The sequence below is a fragment of the Biomphalaria glabrata genome, chromosome 16, assembly GCF_947242115.1.
Source record: "Biomphalaria glabrata chromosome 16, xgBioGlab47.1, whole genome shotgun sequence".
Lineage (NCBI taxonomy): Eukaryota > Metazoa > Mollusca > Gastropoda > Planorbidae > Biomphalaria > Biomphalaria glabrata.
The window spans coordinates 24170111-24195713 of NC_074726.1; the positions used below are offsets into that span (position 1 = coordinate 24170111).

Consider the following 25603-nt stretch of genomic DNA (forward strand, 5'->3'; position numbering starts at 1 on the left):
TAATAATCTTTATTGTCCGTATGCAAATTTGTCTTACAATTTGTGCATTACACCAAACAAAAAACATTATAACTATAAGAAACCAAAGTGTACATTCACACCAGACTCACTCATAATTTACATGTAACAAAGTTTATACCAGATTGTTCTTATTTAATGATTTGATTGCCAGGGGAACAAAAGAGTGTTTGTGTCTGTTTGTCTTTGCTATCGGTGTCTTGTATCTCTTTTGTGATGGTAAAATCACAAAATCCTGACACAAAGGGTGATTCTTTATTTCGAGGATCTTGTTAGCTTTTTTATAGATGTTTGTCTCAAACAACTGCCCAAATGGGGGTTGTTTTTTGCCAATGATTTTGCCAGCAGCATTTAGGATTCTGTAAAGTTTATTTTTATTTTTAATGCTCAGATTGCCATACCAGGCAGTGATATTGAAACTTAAAATATTGCAGATGTGAGCGTGATAAAACATAGCCAAGGCCTTTTCGCTAACATTAAACGAGGACAGTTTTCTTAGTAATCGTAATCTTTGCTGCCCTTTTTTGCTGATATAATCAGTTTTTGCAGTAAAATTTAGTTTATTGTCTAGGATAGTACCAAGGTATTTAAAGGTTTGCACAATTTCAATACTCTCTCCAGCTACAAAAACAATATCATTTTCCTTCTTGTCCATACGAAAATCGATTATCATTTCTTTGTTTTTTTTTTACATTTAATAATAAAAAATTATCTTCACAGTATCCTTCAATGTGTTCTAACTCTTTGAAATACTCATTTACGTCTGAGCTCTCTGAGAGCAGGACAAGAAGAGCCGCATCATCAGCGAATTTTGTGAAGGAGCAACAAGAACTATCGGATTGAAAATCATTGGTGTACAAAATGAACCACAATGAGATACTATTAATTCTATATACAAATAATATATATACCATAGAGATATAATGTATACAACAAAATACATCTATCAAAGACACTTAATGCATACACCATAAACATAGAATGTATATACCGTATACATACGCATAATGCATACCATATACCATATAAACATAATGCATTTAACACATATATATAGTAATATTTTCCGATAAACATAGTCTAGAAATCAATAAATAATTCATGTACCTTATACATATAATACACTTACCATATACACATATACTTCATAAACCATACATAACGAATATTTATATATATATATATATATACATATAAACGTTAGAAATATAAACAAATAAATAAATTCTTGTTTAGTACATACTTTTCGAAGCTTAAATCAGCTCACTCTGTCTGGTAGAAAAGCTTGTAAATGGATATGGTTACGTCTTGGTAATATCAATGCAACAGGTAGACTATTAAAAGATAGTCCGTGAGTATCTTAATGGCACCTTTTCTTATAAAGGGATTGTCCGCATTGTTCACCACACTTATGTTACATGAATTATTGAATAATTTTTTCTTTTTTTTCTTTTAATGAGCGTACATTTGCTATTATTAAAATAACATAATGCATTTCAAGAAATTAAAATCTCTATGAGCAAAGTTTTTTTGTCAAAGTTTACAGTGTGAACAGAATAAACACCAGGTAGTTGACAGATTGTAAGAGATTTGAAACAATGTTCATAATCCAATTTATTTGTCATATGTACAAATGGCTTCAGGGACAGCCCTAACTATTGCGGGACCCTACGCGAACCGGAATGCGCAGGCCCCAGTCTGGGTAGGGATAAGGATAGTAAGTGAAAACTAAGATTTTGTATTAGAAAATAAATTTGTCTTTGTATTATACTTTTATTAAATGAAATCTGACAATACCTTTTTTATTGCTCGAAAGATTAGCGTTTTCCAAATTGATTGACCGCCCAAAGCGACAATTTTGTCTATGTTTAGGACATTTTTATGAGTTTTCAGGAGATTTTCAATAATTTCAGGAGATTTCCAGGCCTTTTTCAATTTCGCAATTTCAGGAGTTTTTTTAATATGCTCCTGGAAAACCATGAGGCTGCGGGAACCCTGTCATAAGTCACAAAGGTTTCATTAAATAATTTAAACCTAGAATTAGCACGGGGCCTATAACAGTGCGGGGCCCACTAAGGCCTAAGGCCGGCCCTGAATGGCTTTTAAATAGAAGCGTATGTATACATCCAGATAGATGTGTTTGTTTCCTGTCCACTTATTTTTGGACTGCTCTTTGTAAAGTTTTTACTTGATCTTGACCTTATGTCACGTGGTATATAGCTTTGTACCCGTGTTTTATAAAGTACCCCGTCTAGGCTTGCCTTTAACATCTTTAGTGAATGCAGGAAGTTCTGGCCTTTGTGTAAAGTTCCCCGTAGATCTAGGTCTGCCATAAATGTGCTCTTCACCTCTAGATTGCTCTAGCTTATCATAATCTAGAAATACACATTGAAATTACAGCGAATTACTTCATTTGTCTTCTAACAAGAATAACATGAAATTATAATTTAAAAAAAAAAAAAGACAGTACCTCTTTCTAGAACTTACAAACCGATTCTTGAACTCTTAATAACAAATGAATATTACATTTTAAGAAATGGAACAATCTTTTAATCCCCCCCCCCGCACCTCCGCAAAATAAGAATCCTAGTTTAAAAAGTGTATAAATCTAGTACATTTTATAATATTTGTAATATTCATGATTAGATCGACTCGCGTAGGACTTCATTACTTCTTATTTTATGAAGTAACATCTGTAATTTATAAGATAAGATATTTTCATGATAGGCCTTAACATCTAGACATAGAAGACGATGCACAAAATGTTCCTTATCCTTTAATTTATGAATAATGTAATGCCTACACGCGGAAATACACGAATACATAGAGTCTGTTCAATATAAATATTTCCTTGTTCTCTGGCCGAATTCAAATTAACTTCTTTTCATACTTTGAACAGTCAAACTATAGTTTTCCCCGTGTGGCCAAAGAGCTAGTAATTCCACACAGTAACTGTCAAATTTCGTTAGAGCCGCTTTTGAGATCGTGTCCATGTTCCATCCACCAAGAAGGTTCCAGATCCACGAATTTACGAGTAGGATAAAATTGATGACAACCACTTCTGTTAACCAGAGAAGTTTGGGTTCGGTTCTACTTTAGCCTCTTCGTTGCCTTATCTTTTATTCGTCAACTTTTCCTTTGTGCCTTGGCTCTTATGCTGTCTACAGACAGCTCTGTGATAATCGTTACTGCGCTACACGCACTGGCGGATACGATCGCCCCTACCGCCCTCCGCCACCCCCCACTCGGCCGACCCCCCCCCCCTTCGGGGGGGGGGCGGACGAATTATAGTATAGAATTCACACAATTTGTATGCGAATTTATTACTTATGTTAATAATATATACTAATTTATTTATATTTCAACCTATTTTTAGATTATTTCGCCCCCCCCCCCTTTCTAGTATTTTGGCCGATTCGGTAGGGTCGGGAGGGGGCGATGGCATCAATCCGCCTCCCCCCACCATAAACTTTCGAGTGGGGGGGTGGTCCTATTTATTTGTAGAAATCACAGCTTGCTAACAGAATCAATTAAATATCTATATGATTAAAACTTGTTATTGGTATTTTAACCGGTCTTTATATAATTTCGTTCACCTGTTGGCCGATTGGAAGGGGAAGAGCGAATACCTCCACCGCCCTTCCCATCTATACCCTTTGAGTGGGGGGGGTCTTACTTTTATGGAGAAATGTGAACAAAATTAGTCGAATATCTATATAATATAAACAGGTGGAAGTGCGATACATGCAATCCCCTTCCCCCCATCGGACAAATCAATACTTTTTCTTTTTGTATTATAGTAAGAAATTACAAAATTAAAAAAAATCTGTCACTAATATAATTTATATATGTTATAAAGTAAATTCTTATATCGAGTCGCCCAACCCCTATTCTTTAATGCAAAATGCAATCAATAGCAGAAATTATAAATAGGAGCGAGAATTAATAGTTTTCATTTTACCGCCCTTGCCCTTTCCAGACAGAGTTTGTGTAATTTGACATGAATTTATCATAACTATTTTAAGAAAGACTTTGCTTTGGAAAAGTTATAATTCAAACGAAATTTTTCAATATAACAGTCACGGTTGAGATGAGTTCAAAAGCCAGATAATCTTTTCCTAGTCGACTTTTTCCAACCTTTACTCTATCTCATATTTTTCTAGTTAAATAAATTTAGGACTATAACTCACAAGGTACATTTAAAATGTCTGGAAAGCATACACTACATTGCCATATTGTCCTATAAGTAAGTCTTTCTTTTCTTTTCCTTGAATAAAAAGCTGAATTAAAACAAAAAGTTAAAACTGACCATTAAATGTAGTGCTGTTGTAGAGAACCTCCTTTGGTGTGATATATCCTGATACCATTTCCATTTTATAGTCCAAATTATCATAATGGTCTTCTGGATGCACTTCTTTATCATTGCCTATAAAAAAATATAAAGTTCTAAATGTTTGGTTATAAGTCAAAAAAGTAGAAAGATTAATTTTTTTTTCAATATCGCTATCAGTATTAAATGGGGTGAACAATGTCGCAAAAAGACACAAGACAAGGATCCAGTTACATCTTTTATAATGTTTTTTTGTTTTTTTTGTTTCTGTTATACTATAAAGTGCAAATCCCGTAATTGCGACATTTTTTATATTTGTATCACTTTGTTTTGTAAACATACTCTTGTATGAAATGTATCTCCTTGCGAAATTTGATTTCCCTTTGAAAACATGCAGAAATATCACCTTCACCTATCCCTTAGTCTGTTGAATCGTTGGGGCACCACACAAGATCTGTCGACTGTATTTCTCCATTCTTTTCTGTCTTTTGCCTTGAATAGAGTTTCCTCCTATGACGTACCTGTCCATTCTCTATCTGCCTCTTCTTCTTTTTCCTAGTACTGTTCCCTGAAGGAAGGTCTTTGCGAGTTCTGGCCATAGAGTTCAAGTTTGAGATTTTTATTAGTGGTTTGCGGGTCATCTTGTGGTCCAATCTCTGTATTAATGTTGTTTCCAATCTCTTTATTTGTTATGCAGTCTTTGTTATCGAAACCGTAGATCTTTCTGCAACATCTTAGTTCTATTGCTAGGATACTCCTCTAAGTTATAAGAAAATATAATTGCTATTGGGTAATCTGTTAACTTTTTAGCTATGAGTACTCTATCAATATTTTTAAAAAAGGTTTTTAAATGTTGTTGCTAAGACAACGGCGGCCATTGTTTTAGTAAACATACTATCCATGTATCCATTTATGTCTAATATATGTATGTATCACATTTGTTTCAGCACCTAGCTTCAACTCCATATTAACGTTCACAGCTTAATTGCTCATGCCCACTGAAGCTTCTATATGTAATGTGTTTATGTTGTCCACTTGTCATTATGAGAGATACACAATTAGGTAGAGCCATTGTTTGTCTAATACATGCCTAACGGCTGTCTGTGTCGGCTCTATTGAAGTTGTTAGTGAATGGATGCTGCGAGGTGGGGGAGGGCTAGCTAGGGCTTGTGACCTCTGACCACTGGGTTGGTAATTTTCATACGGGCGAAATGACTCTGGATCAGAAGAATGTTTTTTGGACATTCCGATGGTCTAGAGGTTAAGTTCGCTTGGTGCGTTATGGCTTGGCGGTGGGGTCAAATGCAGAGTCACAGGTTCGAGCCTCGGTCTGCGCATTCCCTTATTTTCGCAGCATTTTAATTCACTACTTTCTCTCTTAAAAATACTTGGTCCCTGGTGCTGCTATCCATTTATGTCTAATATATGTAGGTATCACTATAAAGGTGCAACTTAAAATCTATTGCCCGATGTCTTTTGTTTTATCTTATATTTTTTTTTGCGGAAAATATGCAATAGAACAGCGGTTCTCCACCTTTTAAGTTCCGCGACCCCTTTTTACAACCTCCCACTCTGCCGCGACCCCCCACCCCCCGCTCACATACAGCAATAGAAAAGTAGACAATAACAATCCCTATTTTCGATGGTCTTAGGCGACCCATGGCAAATGGTCAATTGACCCCCAAAGGGATCGCGATCCACAGGTTGAGAACCCCTGTACTAGAAGGTCAAAGATACATAAGAGTAGGTCTATCTTTAAACTATTTACAAAGTGGTGGCTAATTTAAATTTGTGTTTACCAAAAGCATAACACGTTCAAAAAAAAACAAAACATTTATAGAGGGTAAATTTATCAAAAATGGAATATTTGAAGAAATTAATTTTTAGTGATAAATACGTTTTCAGGTTTTAAATCCAGAAAAGAAAAAAAAAACACTATAATTTTCTTAAGGTTGCAATGCTACAAAATTGAACTATAGATAAATTGTAACAACTGAATTTTTAATTTATTTGACATTTTATAGTTGTTTAACAATCAATGAATGCAGTTAATTATAAAGTTTGTGTATTATGGCTAAACAAACAAACAAAAAAACACAATTTTTTCTGTGAGTGTGTGGGGGTGGGAGCGAGGGGGTAAAACCCTAGTGGACCGTACCGGGTGACACCCACCCTAGAGACGCCACTGTATCCATTAAAGCTAGGTGGACTCATAGGCGCCAGAGTAATCCACCTTTCTCTGTAATGATTGTATATTATGTGAGGGAAAGTTAAAATGAACAGAACTCACCAACTCCCATATAGGTCTCTTGTTTGTAGACATCATTATAATGGTCATGCTTGTCATAGTCCAGTAGATCATGATAGTCTGTATAGTTACGTACAAGGATAGGAATATGTGCAGAATTTAGATGTATTGCTATATCAAAATAACAACTACTGTATTTAAAACCTATGACAAAATTAACGTCTTGTAACACCAAGTATAAAATTGACTACATTAAGACTAAGAAGAAAAATAAAAGAAACACTTTAAAAAGGGTTTTTCTAGGGGGAAGAACTGCACAGTTGCAGCCATACATTTCAATACTGTAAGATTTATTTATCTTTTTCATATATTACAACTAATAAGCATATTAACTTGTTACTTGATTGACAAATTTTCGCTTTGTTAGCGAAATTAAATACTTATGCAAAGTTTCAACTTGATTCGAAAATGGGAGAAATAACATGTAAACAAAATTGTATTTATTTAGGCAATATAATATTTGTAACAGCCTTTTATAAACCTAAGCTTCCTTGAAATCTAGTACGTGCTTACTCTTATAATGATTTAAACTTGACGTTGAAATTGTGTTTCGTAAAGAGATATTCTGTTATTTACTAACCTAATCAAGGATCTCTGATAAACTTCAGAAATATGGTAAGTTATTTGTCATAAGGAAATGTCAACTTTGGAAATGTAGCAATAGTTACTTTGGACATGATGTAATTTTTACTTTGGAAATAAGTTGATAGTTACTTTGGACATGAGCTAGTGGTTACTTTGGACATGAGCTAGTAGTTACTTTGGACATGAGCTAGTAGTTACTTTGGACGTGAGTTAGTAGTTACTTTGGACATTTGGTAATGGTTACTTTGGACATGAGTTAGTAGTTACTATGGAAATGAGGTAATAGTTACTTCGGACATGAGGTAATAATTATTTTTGACACTAAATAGCATTGCATATATTCTATAAATACTAAGACTTATGATCCATCCAATTAAATTGTAAACATTTCTAAGTTTCTTAGAATCTAAAACCTTATTTTCCTCCATACAGTCCTGAAGGTAACATGCTCAAACTTTCTTTATCATGTCTACAGTTTTAACAATAAGATTCAGATTTTATCTGTTATAGAACTATCAGGCTCGCACGTAAATTAAACTTAGAAAAATATTGACAGGTAAAAGAGTTTTTACTTAAACAAATGATACGAAATTAAAAATACGAATAAATGTTAAAACTGTTTCACACCAGTGTCTTTATCCTGTGTCTTGCTAAGGTCTTCAGTTTTTAGTTCATAGTGTTGTAAATAGTCATAATGGTCTACATCTAGATAATCCTGGTCTAAAATAGAAATATAAAAAATTAAGTTAATCATTGAAAAAAAGACGTTTTTGAAATGTCTATATAGTCTTCAAAATCTAGAAATATTATAATTAAAATTACCTTTACTTTGAATGGAAATTGTAGAAATTCTGAAAAAAAAAGATACTTATATTAAATCTATGATTTTATTAATTATAAACAGTTTCATATTTTTATTGTGTTATAAGAAAATAGTTACAAACATACATCTAGTTGTCACTATGATCACTTTACTTACCGTGTGTTCCTTGAAAAACACCGAAATTTCTCTAGAGTAAAGAAAAGGAGATAAAGCTTTTAAACGCATTCTGAACTACGCGGTCATTTAATACCAATATCTTTATTTACATTATTATCCTTATTATCCAAAAATAAATGTGTTTTACACTAAAGCATTTCACATGAAAATATTAAGGAACATTAAAGATTTAAAATAAATTTTCAATGACTTTTAGTGTTTTTTTTTAAATAAACGTGACGGACAGACCAACTAACAGACATAATCCACCAAAAAAAAAATAGCGGCTTTTATCCTAATGGGGGCACTAAACAAAAAGTAAATAAAATATGATTATTTAAAAATGTTGAAGGTACTAGTTTGGTATAATGTTTCACCGCGGCCGTCACGCTACTGCACGAAATGCCCTGCATAAAAAAGACCATTTTAAAAAATGTGCGTGATATTTACATACATAGTGCATTTTTAGCCTTTGTTTTCTTTTAATTTTATCAAACGGTTGACCAGAGAAAACACAGTAAACTAATATTTGATTTGAACATTTCTTGTACATTTAATAGATATATTTGGCTTCGTGATATTGAAAATACACAGAAAATTGTCTTTCTTTGTCAAAATAATGTAACAGTATTTTCCTTACATTTGTGTATAGCTAAGAATTGGTTTAATTTAATGAAAACATCGCTTGCATAATTAATTTTATAAATTAAACGATTTGCTTTTAGAACACAAAAAGTAGCCGTTGCACCTGATCTTTGCGAGCCACATCGCATGGGGAAATAATATTTTTCATCTCTTCTAGTTTTTGACATCTGCGTGTGACAGATGGACAGACGGACATAATGCACCACAAGCCTAATAGCGGCTTTTCCCCTTACGGTGGCCGCTAAAAATAATTTTTAAAAAGCAAATCTTATTGGAAAACTTCATATTTACATATCTCGATATTTTAGGATTTATTTCCCTTTTATATCAAACACAATTAATTAATTGCCGTTATTTAATTAACTTGTTATTTAGTATTTAATTGTTTAATGTTATGTCTATTCCAATGAATAATAGTAAAAAGTCTCAACTTGATCTGAGAATGGGAAGTGGGAGAAATTAACGCGTTCATAATTTGTACCCGACAGATAGAGTGAGCTTATATAAGATTTGTAATGAAATTACCTTTAAATTTGTACGCCACGATTGCTAGAAAAAAAATGGTTATGACCACCAGGCTGACTATAACTGCTGTGTAATCCGTTGAACCACTGGCTGTAGAAACTAAAGTTGAAGCTACAATGTAAAACAAGAAAAATATATAAAAAAATACTTTCAACCAAAAAAAATAAATAAATAAGGTTACAAAAATAGTTTGTTAAAACACTAACTCAAAATCGGCCCCCGAAGTGGTCCACCCAGGCAGGTAAAAGGCAGGTTTCCATATTTTCAGAAAGATTATCAGATTCTGTCAAAAGGCAAATGACAGAGAAGAATAGAGAAAGAAGGTTGACAAATCTTGTGTGGTGCCACAACGGCCCAGCAGACCAAGAGATAGGTGAAAGTGAATCAGAAGTTAGATATGAACATGGCCTAACTGATGTCTTATAATGAATTATGACTATCTTATTGTTTTCTAAATGGTCAATTCAAAGCCTTGAAAAAAAAAACAATTTCGTAAAAAGAAATAAAAAAAAATTCTTTCGTTAAGAGCTCCATAGCCCTACAGCAGCTCTGCCACTTGCGCGATAATATGAAGAACTACTTGGTAATGGTTGTTTTAAATTATATTCCACTTAAATGCATACTAATTAGATTTTTTCCTCATTAAAAATATAGTATTTAGTATGACAGAACTTATTTAACTTTATTAAATAACTTCCTTTGTTTGTTAATTTTTATGAAAAAAAACTGCTTCCATAGTTGATTTTAAAGATTAGATTTTTCGTTTTCAGAATAGAAAAAAAGTAGCCGTTGCATCTGAACTTTGAAAGGTCGAAAATAATATGATGTCTGATTTTCACTATCTTTTTTAGTTTACGAGATGTAAACGGGACGGACGGACAGACAGACCACAAAAAAAGCTTATATTGAGTGTAACTGTATCAATCAGTTTGTCTCAGCCATGTAATTCAATTTCTTATAGATCTATTAGTTTTATAATGCCGTTTATAGGTTTAAAAAAAACAACAAAGCAGCCACACTTTCCATACAAATCTTTCTTCAAATATGTTGGCTTATTATCATGATCAAAAAAAAAATATAATAAAGATCCGTTCAACTCTTCCTGGTAGATTCTAAATTCCACACGTAGATTCTTCACCTCTCCCATTTCATAAACGTACAAAGGTTAAAGGTCATGGTGCCAATCCATCACAGGGCCCTAACGTAAGATACATTTCGTTAATTTTTTTTTTGTTGGAAAAAGGATGTGTGTGTGTGTGTGGGGGGGGGGCTACTCTTTGTGCAGGCGTTTCAGCGAGGCCGGATGGAATTATTTTGACCAATTGTTTTAGTTTAGCGCAATTTCATATTTTTAGATTTCTCAGCTCTCTATGACTTGTCTTTATATGAGAAAAGAGTCCTTGTAATCACAACAAATTTCCTAAAGTATCAATAAAGCAGTTTTAGTCTTAGTCTTAGTCTATCCAGTGGCGTAGCTAGAGTTGGGGGAGAGGGTTCAAATTTGACCCCCCCCCCAGGCTAGCACTTGATTTTTTTTTTTACATTAAATATTATAATAATAATAATTAATTAATATTTCATAATTATTATGGTCCATGTTATCTTGCTTTTTATATTGTTATGTAAATAAGTGACCATGTTACAGGTATTCCCCAATTAAACTTATATATTTATCAAGCTGACTATCTCATGTCAGGATTTCAAATGTCAAAATGTTCTAATGCTTCTAAAAAATAAATTGGCTCCATGAAATGTTTTACAAAAACTAACAATTAAAATACATTTTATTCTACTAGCTACTTACGTCCTGTAGTTTTATCAAGCACTGGAGTTAATGTCAGGAGTGTTGGTGTAAAATTATCCGTAATCTCTTGAAGGCATTGAAAGAACATAAGAAAAGAATATTTCATACAAAACCCCACAGGCAAGTTACATTTTATTTGTGATTTTAAATAGACCAAGTCATTATACTCAGTGCAGTGTGCACACTAATTAGAATCAAAATTCAAAAGTAACAAACTAACATACATTAAAAAAAGTATAGTACTTCTTCCAGACCATGCAATCTATAGGAAAAATAGTCAAGGCCCATCCATTTATATCATTTCTATGATTTAGAAGGGTGCAATGTCGTCAGCACAACGAGCAACTGCCTTTACTTACCCTAATTAATGATTGGGATTAAAGCGTCCTAAAAATCCAGAAATTCAAAATCTATGCCTTAACCGAGATGCGAGATTCAAACCCAAACGCTTTACCACTCAGCCAGCTCGTTCTTTAACATACATTGAAAACTATATAAAAGTTTGTTTTTTTAATAAAATAGAGTTTAACATTGGAGGCCATACATTCACACAGAACTGATGTAACTCTAGAGACTATCTTATTGAAATAATAGTTTACCATTGAAGGAGTTTCCTTGACATAGTGCTGACGTAAGACTAGGGATGATCTTATTCAAATCTTTAGCAGCATCCACAGCAAACGTGTTGTTCTCTACAGGCTCACTCGCCACATACTTTAAGTATTGGCTATCTCGTAGGCCCAATTCAACCCCGACAGCTATAATGTGCATTCCTCTTTCTTTAATCATTTTGGTCACCGCAGTAAAACTTATGTAGTTGTATTTGCTTAAGTAGGGGGTTATCAGAAGCAAAATATTCCGAGCTCTCTGACGATAAGCCCCGAAGTAGTATGCGGATATTGAGTTGGCTTAGCTTACGATATCTCTAAAGTCAGCGTAGGGCGAGGGCTCCCATTTCAGTTCGTCTACAGCTTTCAATATCTTAACCTTGCTCACTTCTGTGCGATTAAAAGCCATTATAGTTGTCCCTTTATACTTCAGAAACCTAACCAACACGTTTTTACCGTTAACAGAAACATCTTTGAGAAAGTCTTTGAGAAAGTCTCTTATAATGATGTTGATGTCTTCAGTTTCTCCTTCATCTATTGCAATCAACAAGTTGATCGGCTTATCATCACAATCTGTAATATAAATATATTGTTGTTACGCTGCCTTGCACCAAAGCGCACTATTAAACAAGGACAGGAAGACGTAGCCCCAAATGTGACCTACATATTTTTCCACAACTAGCACAGGCATAATCATTGTCCTCCGGTGCTTAGATTTTCTTTTCGCAGTCTATATATATTTTAAATAATTGTAGGGCCATTTGATTTTTTAATTGACCATCAAGGACTAGAAATCCCACTACTAAGAAAATCCCATATCGTTGGTAAAACTTATTTAAGTTACAATGCATGTGTTAAAATAAAATTATTAATAATCTCAAATATAGTCAAAATGTTATTCTTGATACTAACGTAATATATATATACATATATATATATAAATATATATATCATGGGCGTAGGGGGGGTTGGGGGGATTTTTTTTCTTCCCCACCCCCACCCGCGAAAAAAAAAGGATGTGTGTGTGTACATTATATTTATTACATTCTGACCCTTCATTCGTTCGGAAGAAAAGACGTTTATTATGTCCTAGAATGTTTCTTCCTGGAGTTATTGGAAAAAATTGTAGACTCCCCGCCATTGCCAGCATAGTATCTGAGGGTCTGAGGGAGCAATAGCAGCTCCCCCAGCGCGAGGCGGGCCAAGCACTATTTCTGGTATTGAAAGCCAACAAAATGAATATTCTGAGGTATCTACTGTAAATTTTCCTGCTATTAAAAAGTTTTATTTCAAAAACCTAAAATGTTATTCTTACATCCTTACTGGTGCCAAGTTGTACTAGGATGTCATCGCAACCCCTAGTATGCGTACTTCATTTTGTCGGAAAACATGTCCCGCAAACCTCATGCGACGCTCTGTCACAACCTTACTAAGGGTTCGACTCCCAATTCGGCATAGGATTTCCTTGATTTAGACCCGATCTCTATAACTGACTCCTAAAATCTGTCTTAGCCATCTTTTTGAGACAGAGTGTTTTTCAATTTAGGCAGATGACTACTCAATGCACTTTATTAATGGATACCCGCCACTGGTACAAATGTGTAACCTCTCTTGAATACACTCTTGGAATTAGGTGACTGTAGCTTGCTTTAGATTTTATATCGAAAAGGGACGTTTTATCGTCAAAATCATCTGTTGTGGATTTTAAACTAAAAAATCTCTAGAGTTATTTTTTTCTTAATTCAAAACCTCATTTAGCTACGGTCTTAGAATTGGGTAACTGTAGTTTACTTTACAATAATATTGAATATAGAGGTTTCCCACCTCAAAACTCTCTGTAGTGGGATTTTAAACTCAAAAACCATCCGTTTGCTTTTTTGTTTTGTTTTGTTTTTAGAAGAGAGGGATTTAACTGCAAAAAACCTGGTAGGGTGTTTTAAACTCAAAACCCGCTGGTAGTGGGTTTTAAACTCAAAATTCCATGATAGGGGTTTTGACCTCAAACCCCTCTGGTAGTTAAAACCACCAGGTAGGGTTTTTAAACTCAAACCCCCACCCCTCTTTTATAGCTGCGCTGGGGCAAGTGATGGTATAGTATTAAAATGTCACCAAAAATAAAGAAAATCAAAGCAAAAAATCAATTACTGAATTCCGATCCCCCCCCCCTTGCGCCCATGATATATATATATATATATATATATATATATATATATATATATATATATATATATATATATATATATATTGTTACGAATCTCACTATCCAGGCTCTCTGCAAACTGCACCACACGACACCACCAACTTAAAGAACTTGACAACTCAGGGCTCCGAAATTAAGTAATAGTGTAATGTCAATAAATAACAGCAAATACTGTACAATTATCAACACGTAACGCAGGTTGTACAAATATATCTCCGTTAATAGCCGTACCGCCGTATCAACTCTTGCACTGGTCTCTTCGTCTCGTCATAATGAACTGGGTGGTCAGATGACTACATCCCTCTTGACGCATGATCCAATTCCCGAACCGTCAAGTTGACACTCGTCTCGGCTGACCGTCGTAACTCGTCACGGTTGACCGCTCGTCTATCGCTATTTGCGTCGGATGACTACCCCCACAACACTACCCCAATATGTGCCACCACCAGGTTTATTACAATATATATTGTAATAACTGAAGGGAGGCAAACTCAGCGAGACATAGATGTTTATTTACAGGACATCACAAATACATGTAGAACAACATATCTTGAGCTCATCATCTTTACATCCGCTCTCACTTGGGCGGTTATCGTTCTCTCCCTTGTCAACATTCTTCCTGTCTAGTCACTGATAGTGCGCACCTACTTCCTGCATTATCTTGGATGGCCGTGTGCATGACAAGGTTATAACATTCCCCCCCCCCCTTAGCACTTTTCGTCCCGAAAAGAAACAATGTAGTAGATGTTTGATAGTTCAGGTGGATGTCGATCCGTGGGAGTAACAGGCGGCAGGGAGCGTGTTCCCTACAAAGGCATCCGCACTGTTTTCCTCCGGTGCCGCTTTCTCTTTCTCCAGTTGATCAGGCTGTTGTTGAGACGATGCCGTGGCCTTTTGACACACAAAGAGATAATTTCAAGCCCTGTTTTACTCAACATAGCCGTTGCTCGGGCACGCTGTTTCAGCAGACACTCCTGACAGACGCCTTTTAAGGAGACTGCAGGTTCACATGCAGCCACGCGTTTGTTCCTGTTGTACCTGTTACCAGTACCTCAATGAGCCGGATATTTCAAGACAACGTTGGGTCTGCGTCCAAGCCTATTGCTGTGGACTTTAAAGACCTCTGCCTATCTGCCGGTGCCTACGAAGGAAATTCGAAGCTCGACAACTGCATCCAGAAGTTTACCATGAATTGTACGTGCGGCGCATCACACATAGAATTTAGATGCCAAGAAAACTACAAACAGGGCATGTGTACTTCTGCCATCATCATTGACATTGGCATAGAGGAATGTCAGTCAGCCCACTTTGAATCTGAGCTGTCAAGAGGAAGACATCTTCAACGTGAACTCGAAGAGATTTATCTCCTGGACGTGAGACTGTTAGCTGAGGATGACCGCGGAGCATTGGACTTCATTTACCTTGCTGGCAATGGCGGGGAGTCTATAATTTTTCTGCTAACTCCAGGAAGAACTTATTCTAGGGTACAATAAACGTCTTCCTAAAGAATGAAGGGATTAATTATGTACACATACGCATGAATTTTTTTTGGTCCCCCTCCCGAAAAAAAATCCTGGCTACGCACATGATATGTATATATATATATATATATAGTATGTTAAGTTATGTAAAAATTAAAATTGTGATACACAAAAACAAAAATAATAGTTACAGATAATGTCGGCCCAACTGGCATCTTGTCGTACCTTTTATCTCCCTTTCTAAACTTTTTCAATGAATGAATTTAATACGTAACTAAATGAAAGTTTTTTATTGTTAGGAAAATGAATTAACTGACAGCATTTAGTTTCATCACTTTTGTCTGTGCACTGGTCAGCTCCGTCACACCGATGTCCAATATCGATACATTGGCCAATAGTGCAAGTCCACTGTGAAGACTCACAACCTGAAAATAAGTAAGAACACACAAAACAAAATTATTAAAAAAGAGACTAACGATTAGAACTATTTTTATTAGTACATTTTTAGTACAACTAGGCCGTATGAAGTAGTGAAATTTGTTATCCTTTAACTTCATATGGAATGTATTCTTCAAATAAGATTCTATGAGAACTTCGTGTACCAATGATTATTAGACCTCGTTAACTTTCTCGTATTAATAAAAGACATTTTTATCGGCCCCCTAATTTTGTATACTAGATCTTATCTAGATTTTTAAGACTAGATCTAGATCTATATTCTAATTAAAGTCATTGTAGAATTTCTAGGTATAGTCTAAAATTTAATAGACTAGATCAAGATCTAGAATCTTAATCTCTAGATCGAAATCTAGACTTAAAATATAGATTGTGATTTCCCAATTTATGGATCTATATTGCAATGTTATAAATATTAAAGTAATGTTCTATTTTTAAATTTAATGATGCTTTCAATCTATTGTTAGATTATCTATTTTTTTTATTTTTTAATGTAAATCTAATCTAAATTACATAAAAATTAGTTCTAATTTCAACTATAGTTCTAGATCTAGTAGATATGGATCTTAAGAAATCTATATCAGATGCTTAGTTTAGGTACTGGTAGATCTAGATCTACATTTTATTTTATTTAAATGAAAATGATAATAGCTCTGTTGGTAACTGCACTGAAACATAGAGCAGACGTTGCCGAAGTACTAGTTCAATACCTGTTGTTATTTTTAAATTGCAAAACAATTCCAAAATCGCCGTTCGTGACATAGTTGTCATGCTATAAGTCTAAAAAAAAACAAACCACTTTATCAATAATAGGCTATTAGTTTGTTGTACATTGAACAGCAACGCCTGGTGGGGAGGTCAGCGCGATGGGCTGATTGTCTTGATAGTCCCGGGTTCATTCTTCCATCCCCTGTCGTCCAGCGTGAGGTTTGGACAAGGAAAGAGATAACCTTTAACTTTGAAGAGACATCCGAAACTTGTCAAACATTTTACAAAACAATTTTTCTTTTCAACGCCGAATGAATCTTTGAAATATTATTACCTCTAACAGTCAAAACAAAATCATGGCTTGAATATTCCTTGCAAATAGACGGATCCGATGGGGCAGCTTCTGAGTTTGTGTGATAACTAAATCTCTTTGTATTCTTGTTTTGTTTAGCTTTTTATTCATTCTTGTTTATTTAAGTACAAGAAAAATTGTTTTCGAAATTTCAACTTGATCCGAGTTTGGATGTTGCAGAAATTACATATACGATAAAAGTACCAGACAGACAGAATGAATTGATATAGGCTTTGTAAAAATGGGAGGGCGTGCGGTTGCCAAGTGGTTAAGCCTGGGATCCAATCCTAGTTTTGAATCTCAGTTAAGACTGGGATCTTGAATTATTTAGGGCGCCCCTGAGTCTACCCTACTCTAATGGGTACCTGACTTTAGTTGGGGAAATTAAATGCAGTTGTTCCTTGTGTTGGCCACATGGCACCCTTCTCTTTGATCGTTGGCCAAAGAAACATATGACCTTAACATCATCTGCCCAATAGATCAAAAGGCCTGATATAGGACACTTTACTTAAAAATGAGATAGAGAGAGAGAGAGAAACAGAGAGGGGTTAGAGAGAGAAGAGAGAGGGGGAAACAGAAAGGGGATAGAGAGAGAAGAGAGAGAGAGAAACAGAGAGGGGATAGAGAGAGAAGAGAGAAATAGAAAAGGGATAGAGAGAGAAGAGAGAGAGTGAAACAGAGAGGGGATATAGAGTGGGGATAGCGAGAGAAGAGAGAGAGAGAAACAGAGAGGGGATAGAGAGCGAAAAGAGAGAACTAGAGATAAAGAGAAAGAACTAGAAATAAAGAGAGAACTAGAGACAAAGAGAGAGAACTAGAGACAAAGAGAGAGAACTAGAGATAAAGAGAGTGAACTAGAGATAAAGTGAGTGAACTAGAGATAAAGAGAGTAAACTAGAGAAAGAGAGAGAACTAGAGACAAATAGAGAGAACTAGAGATAAAGAGAGAGAACTAGAGATAAAGAGAGATAACTAGACACAAAGAGAGAGAACCAGAGATAAAGAGAGTGAACTAGAGAAAGAGAGAGAACTAGAGACAAATAGAGAGAACTAGAGATAAAGAGAGAGAACTAGAGATAAAGAGAGAGAACTAGACACAAAGAGAGAGAACTAGAGATAAAGAGAGAGAGAATTATTGAAAGAAGAGAGACAGAATAAAAAAAGAGTAAGATTTATTATTTTCTGTTTGACGATGTTAAAAGATATAAGATCGAAGTAAAACATAACAGTCTTTACAGTAATGTACTGTGATAACTACACTGTATGTTTTAAACAGAACGAATGATATAGAAATTCATTTTAATTAAACTGAGCGTTATATATCCAGCGTAATTTATTTATTTGTTAAACCATGTTGTTTAGCAATGCCAATTTAATCTAATTCTATAGTTTGACTTACAATTAAAAACAAACAACAACAAAACACAGACAAACGAATTACCTAATGACATGTTTCGGCTAATATACGGCATGAGATCGTGAGGTCCCAGCTCCCCTTTCAAACCTTGCGATCTAATGGGCAGATGATGTTAAGATTATCTGCTTCTTTGGCCACCTGTTAACTAGCAGGGTGTCATGTGGCCAGCACAACGACAAACCGCATACACTTTTCTCCAAATAATGTCAGGTAACATTAGAGTTAGGTGAACTCAAGGGCGACTTAAAATTCCCGAACCTCACCAAGAAACCAGAACTCCAGGTTAGGAAGCCTAGCGCTTAACCAATCAGCTACCGCACCCACCTAGTATTCTTGTGTAGCAATCGGACCTCACGATAAACTACTGACGATAATCAGAAAATGAAATAAAACAACTTTATTGCTACACCTTAAGGTCCTCAAGGCTCGGAAGGACCTTCGTACAGGGAACTGTTTCAGGTAAAACAAAAATAATAAAGGCAGACAAAATCGATGTAAAGATATCAAAGAATGGACGGGCCTGTCATTGATAAATATTCTATTAAAGCTGAAGACAGAGAAGAATGGAGAAAGATAGTCGACAGATCGTTTGTGGTTCCCCAACGGTCCAACAGACTTAGTGACAGCTGAAGGTAGAGGAAGACATACAAATATTTTAAATGTTATAATTTACAGTTGCTGTGCAATGTATATATTGGAGACGTCCAGACATGAGAGTAGTTATAGATTCTTTTTAATTCTTACAATGAAGGCGCCTTGGTTAAGGCGCTTGGCTTTCGAACTAGAGAGTCCTGATGAAGACTGAGATTCTTTATTTCAGGATCTTTATTTAAGGAGCCTGTGAGGAGTCCACCCAGCTCTAATAGGTACATGACATTAGTTGGGTAAAAGTAAACATTGTATGTCGTTATGCTGACCACATGACACCCTTGTTAACAGTTGGCCATAGAAAAAAAAAAGATCTATAGACTGTATGTTATTTAAAGTGAACATTACTTTACTTAGACTAAATTCTTCCGAAGCTTGATGAAAGAAGGATGTTAAATATGAGAAAAGAGTCCTTGTAATCACAACAAATTTCCATAAGGATCAATAAAGCAGTCTTAGTCTTAGTCATAAATAGAATTTTCAAACGCACATTCAGTAGTTTCTTTTTTGTCAGTAAACAAAACAGTATAGTGAAGAGCTGAAGAGATTCACATAAAACCCAACTTTCAAGTATTAGAGATTGTTGAGATATTAACATTCGCACAAAACAGTTAATCTGCACAAAGCATTTCATCTCGTAGACATCAGTAATATCGTGGTAGAGAAAAAAAAGAAAGAGTAAGACCTTGCAATCTTTAGGAGTAGATACGTGTTCGCTAAATAAATATATGGAGATGCTTGAGTGGCTGAGGGGTAAAGCACTTGAAACCGGAAGTCCCGTTTTCGAATCTAGGTGAATACTCTATGTGGACCACTTCGGGGGCTGATTTTGAGTTTTGTGTTTCCACACAAACTGTTTAATGAAAACATTGGATATAGATAAATATTTAAGAGCTCGCGATATCAAGAATTAGAGTTGCAGCTATGGCGAACGAATGTATGTAAAAATGCTTTATAAGCACACATTTGAAGGTTAATTTGATTTAAATATGAAATGAATGGACTATATTTCGTATGTTCATGTGTTAAAATATAAAGTAGATATGTCATTTTAGAATTAGATCAAGAGTTAGAGTTACATTATCTAATTTTATTTATCTAATTTTGTAAGAAGAAGAATTCTGTTTTAGTTTCTCTTTATTACATGGAACATGTATTATTTATTTTGAATATACGGATACGTTTAATAATTATTATTTTAAAATATAGTCTGCTGTTGAAAAAATTACTACTTGTAGTATTGTCAGCTAGTGTAGTTGATTTCACGGCTGTCGGTGAAAAATTGTACGCTAACTTTTTTTCTTTACTTTAAAGAACATACAATAAAACAAGCAATAAAAAAAAAAGAATACTTTAAAAAACAAAGCTTGTTTGAGGGAGAGAACCGTTAATTTCAATTATCTGAAGATTGCAGTCTTTAGCTCCCTTTCTGCTATATATAATCAAAATTAGTACTAAGTTCTTGAAGTCGATGTCATCGTGTGCATATTGAATATTAAAGCATTATTTATATTTCCATGGACATCTATAGTTGGAGTTAAAGTGTATCAAGTAGTAATTGTTCCTATTTAAGTAACTAAGTAAGTATTAAGTAATCGTAATTGAGTATTGAAGAACCCCCAAGTGAGCCAAGACAAAGACAAGCATAGAAATAAGCCTCTGACAACAACTTTGTACAATCAGCAGTCAATATGATGAGATAACCATTACATTTATCTATACTTACTCTGTATATTACTTTAGGATGTATGATTATACTCCTCACTTTTGTAATTCCTCCCCCTTTTCATTCTAATTACATTAAACAATTTTATCTTGTTAAGAAAAAGGTATTCTTTTATCAAGTGTATGCTACCTGTGTGTTCTGTTTCCGATCTGTAGCGCCTGCTGGTCTATGGTGGCATTAGAAACTCTTAGACCTAACGTCACCAAAGCTAAATTATTTCGATAATTTGTTTTTAAATAAACACACCTCCCAGAGCCCCATGACAAAGGAGGCCTTTTCCCACGTGACACCCGTCAATTTATGAAACTAAGAAACTTTAGAAATTACATTTCACACGTTATTATCTAGTGTGCTCGTGTGTGTATGTGTGTAGTGTGTGTTAGCTGGCTGATGTAATGTTTAGAAAGAGTGTCATCATATGGATCAGTAGAATAATCCTCTTGTCTACCCATAATGGGGGCTCGGTTTTTAATTCCAACTCGAGCTGAGATTTGTTATTTTTTTGAGTGCTCAAATATAGAAAAAAAAATTCTCCAAGATGGACTGTCTTTCGGTGAACTTGAAAGTCCCAGGTTCAAACCCCACTTGCTGCCATTTCACATTGTTCTGTGGGAGATTTAGGCTTGGGTGTAATTATCGTCAGAATCTGAAGGCACATTTGGACCACCTCCCCAATTTCGAAATTGTGTTAAAACTAAATTAACTAAATAATACTCTTGAAGGGATAGACTGGATTAGCTTTCTGGTGCTATACCATGAATCATTAACCAGCACCCTAACTCAGCATTAAAAACTCTATCATGCTAGTAAGATATATTGCTATACAAAAATACTAAATCTAATAAAATACTCAGAATGACACAAAGATAAAAGCACATTCCTCGTTCCATATGCTAGGGCAAATTTTACAAATGCTCCTTCTTCACTAGTGCTATTAGAGCGTGGAAATTGGTTGCCTGAGCCAGCCAGAAAAACAAAAGACTTAGTAGAATTTAAATAATTGCTTAACATGTATGACGCGTAGGACGTAATCATCTTCTCTTTTGAAGTAACGTCTGTATTATATAAGATAAGAAGATAGCTTTAACCTATATAAACTATTTTGAGAGTAACTTTACTGACTGCAGTTCGCTTCATCACTTGTGTCTGTGCACTGGTCAGTTCCATCACACCGATGTCCGATATCAATACACTGACCAGTGGTGCAGGTCCACTCTGAGGAGTTACAACCTGCTAAATAAATGAGAAAAAAAATATTATTAGCTGTTAATAAAAATCTCTACACTTTTGTTCTTAAAGTTCAAACAATGTCATCTAACACCTTATCTCTTTCCCGCCGAATTGACGATGCCAACGTTGATTTGACCTTATTAAATGAAATTAGTTTTTTTGCATTCATATACTATTCATATACATATACTACATACTTCATTCATATACTATAACTTGTGTTGTTTAAAAAGTGCATCTATTCTCCTACAATTCGATACCAAATATAATATTTTCTGATAACAAACAAAAAAGTTATTAAAGTTTAATGAGAACAGGATATTAAAATACAAATGAGCAAAATAAATAATACTATCGAGAAAAATAATTATGGAGAGAAAGAGTTGAATACGTTTTAAGAAGAATAGTTGTATTTGAAAGACTCACCAGCAGCACATTGATTACAAAGATTACAAAGAGATTTTGTGTTATAACTCAAACTTAGAACCGGCCCCCATCGGATGTTGACGTTGTAAATTTTTTTTTCTGCAAAATGTTTTTCATGTTTTGGATATTCCTTCAAAGTTGAAGATAATTTACTTCCTTATCTAAACATCCCGCTGGACGACGAAGCAAGCAGGGTATGAACCCGGGACTGTTGAATCAGTCCAAAACGCAAACCGCACGACCAGGTATTGCTGTTATAAAACAAACTAATAGCCTATTATTGATAAAGAGACATTTTAGCAATCAATTACTGCTTGACTCTTGAGGGGTTAACATCGTTGGTAGTGACGGACTCAACTGTGGCCCATTCTGTATTAAAGATTGTTTATATTGTTCATCTGGATGTTACTTGGTTCTTGAGACTTTGATCCTGTTGTACCTGTTCATGTCTTGTAACGTGATGTTCATGTCGAGTTCGCAGTTAAAATACACTCAACAATGTACGCACGCACTTAACATAATGAAGTATCGTTAGAAATACTTCAAGTACATCTGATTACACATGTATCCGTTACAACGTACAAAGTGCATTCTTAGCCTTTATAAAAAAACATTAACAGTTTCTTTTAATTTTAGCAGCTAGTTGACCTGTAAATTACAGTTTATTAATATTTATATTTGTGGTGAACATTTCTTATACATTTTATAAATATATTTGACTTATTGATACTGAAAATACACGAACAATTATATTTCTTTGTTAACATATTGTAACATTATCTCCCTTACATTTATGTCTTGTTTTAGAATTGGTGTATTTTTATTAAACAATCGCTTGTATAATTAATTTTATAAATTAAACGGTTTGCTTTTAGAAAATAAAAAGCAGACATTGCACCTAAACTTTGCAAGCCGCATCGCATGGTGAAATAATGTTAGTTCATCGTCTCATTTGACTGTGTTTTACTGATGGTCAGTTCATTGTCTCATTTGACTGTGTTTTACTGATGGTCAGTTGATCGTCTCATTTGACTGTGTTTTACTGATGGTCAGTTGATCGTCTCATTTGACTGTGTTTTACTGATGGTCAGTTCATCGTCTCTTTTGACTGTGTTTACTGATGGTCAGTTGATCGTCTCATTTGACTGTGTTTCACTGATGGTCAGTTGATCGTCTCATTTGACTGTGTTTCACTGATGGTCAGTTGATCGTCCCATTCAACTGATTTTTTTTGGTCTCAATGTCGCAGGGCTTCAGAGGCAAGTTTGAAGTCACATACCTTCCTTAACGTCAGTCACCCTAGCTCTTAAAATTATAACAGCGGCGTAGCTTTGGTGGGGGAGGTTATCCGAATTTGAAAATTCCACCGTGCCCCTACCTGAAGGGTCCCTCAAATGAGTGTCTGAATTTGCTTTTTACATTAAATATTAAGGCAATACCACGTTATCTAGTGAATCACGTTAGTATGTACATTATTGACCACGTTGCATGTATTGCACACATTAAACTTGTATATTTTTTAATTACATTATGTCATGTGTGTGTTCCCCTCAAGTGGGGGCCCGGGGATTTTCAAATTTTGACACCCCCTCCTATTGACATATTAAATGTATGTACACTAAAGGAAATAATGTTAGAACCACTGGAAGATAATGTGGGTCTTTGAGGTTTAAACTGACCAGTAAATATATAATAAATCTACATGGTAAATAAACCAAGCGCTATCCAAGTAGAATTGGCATAAACATGTTCGATCTAAGCTACATTTGTTAAAATAACATGAATTTTGATAAACAAAGGCTTTGAAGTACATTATTAATAGGATTTAATATAGCGTTATAAATTTAACGGAGACAACTCGAAACAGGACTTAATTTAAAGTACAACACAATCGCAGCTCAAAACAATCTGCTTTTAACATAGCTTGTTCTCAAGACTCTGGACTTTGGAGGAACACCGTTGTTTTGACCATGTCAACATTCCCTTTCAGTGTCTCGTCGAGTTGCCCCCCTTAAGTTTTACACTACACTAGTGCATACGCCTTGTAGCTAAAATAAAATGACATATAACTTACTTGTTTCAGCGAATATTTGGGTCAACATACAGTGGCATAATATAAATATCATCATTTGCATTTTACTGTACGTAAACGGTTTTTGAGAAATCCAAACTTGTGCCTACTAATATTGTATCTATGCATAAATGTGTCCAATTCTTGGTCGAAGAAGGATGTCCACTAACATCTTGACATACATACGCAATAGCTGTTTTTTTTTTTTTGTAAGTATTTACGGAACTGAATCCTCAAGTGTTAGCCAATGAATGGATAGAAAAAAGTGCATAACCTAGGAAGTTGAAAAAAATGCTAACATTTTGAACTAGAATACATATTTTAGTCCACTAAATCATAAAAAAATAGAGGGAGGTCAATCATAATAAGCTCTGTGCTTGAGAGTTACTATTTTTGTTACAAAAAAAGTATATCTGTTACTCTTTCTGCCTTGTGAAAAGTTTGAACACAAACATTTTCCCACAGCCATTCTCATATCAGGTTCTATCTTTACACAAATATTCATTGGAAAAAGCAAAATATGAATCAATTTTTTTTAAATAACCAATTAGTCAATTAAAAACTGATAATTATTTTAATCCAGAGCTTTTTCAAGGAATGTAAAGTATTTGTATTTTGTAGATGGTCTCATGACAAGTGTCGCCATTTTGTAGTCGATTCTGTGAATTCAGAACAACGCTGCACGATTTGTCCTACGCAAAACAAGACGAGATTTTTCATCTGCTCTCTGACGCACACTTCATTGGCTTCCCTTGAAAGCAAGAATTAAACAACAAGGTGACCACACTTTGGTATCAGTGTATCTGCAATAAAGAAAACTGCCCTTGTACCTAGTGAACTATCCCTCCATATGTCCCCCAGAGAGCCCTGCGCTCAATGGACTCAACGCTTTTAGTGATGCCACGTTTCTCATTCAAAACTTATGCCTTGAGCCTACATCATGTTTTTATTAGCGCTCTATAAATTAAATTATTATTATGTTAGAAACGAACGAGTAGGCCTATCCATTCTCTGGGGCACTGCTAGCGTCGCGTTTCTTCAAAGTGAAACAAAATTTATCGTAGTCCCTTTAACAGTTTCCACTGA

The 25603-nt window shown here is 34.8% G+C and overlaps 1 protein-coding gene across 5 annotated transcripts; it reads right to left on the reverse strand.

Moving 5' to 3' along the window:
* Positions 1–3: 3 nt before the first annotated feature.
* On the reverse strand, positions 4–24711 carry LOC129923384 (uncharacterized). 5 transcript variants are annotated; one of them, XM_056014079.1, is made up of 13 exons: positions 24521–24711; positions 21913–22023; positions 18441–18511; positions 15675–15908; positions 11794–12375; positions 11195–11260; positions 9391–9501; positions 8221–8251; positions 8064–8092; positions 7869–7961; positions 6639–6716; positions 4328–4444; positions 4–2393 (listed from the first exon to the last, which is right to left on the reverse strand). In XM_056014079.1, the coding sequence occupies exons 5-13, from the start codon at positions 11981–11983 to the stop codon at positions 2254–2256; spliced, it is 855 nt and encodes a 284-aa protein (XP_055870054.1). In that variant the 5' UTR covers positions 11984–12375; positions 15675–15908; positions 18441–18511; positions 21913–22023; positions 24521–24711; the 3' UTR covers positions 4–2253. The 5 variants fall into 5 exon arrangements, with proteins under 5 accessions (XP_055870054.1, XP_055870052.1, XP_055870053.1 ...); XM_056014077.1 differs by lacking the exon at positions 18441–18511 and having other exon boundaries at positions 15801–15908; XM_056014078.1 differs by lacking the exon at positions 18441–18511 and having other exon boundaries at positions 15709–15908.
* Between the last annotated feature and the right edge of the window lie 892 nt (positions 24712–25603).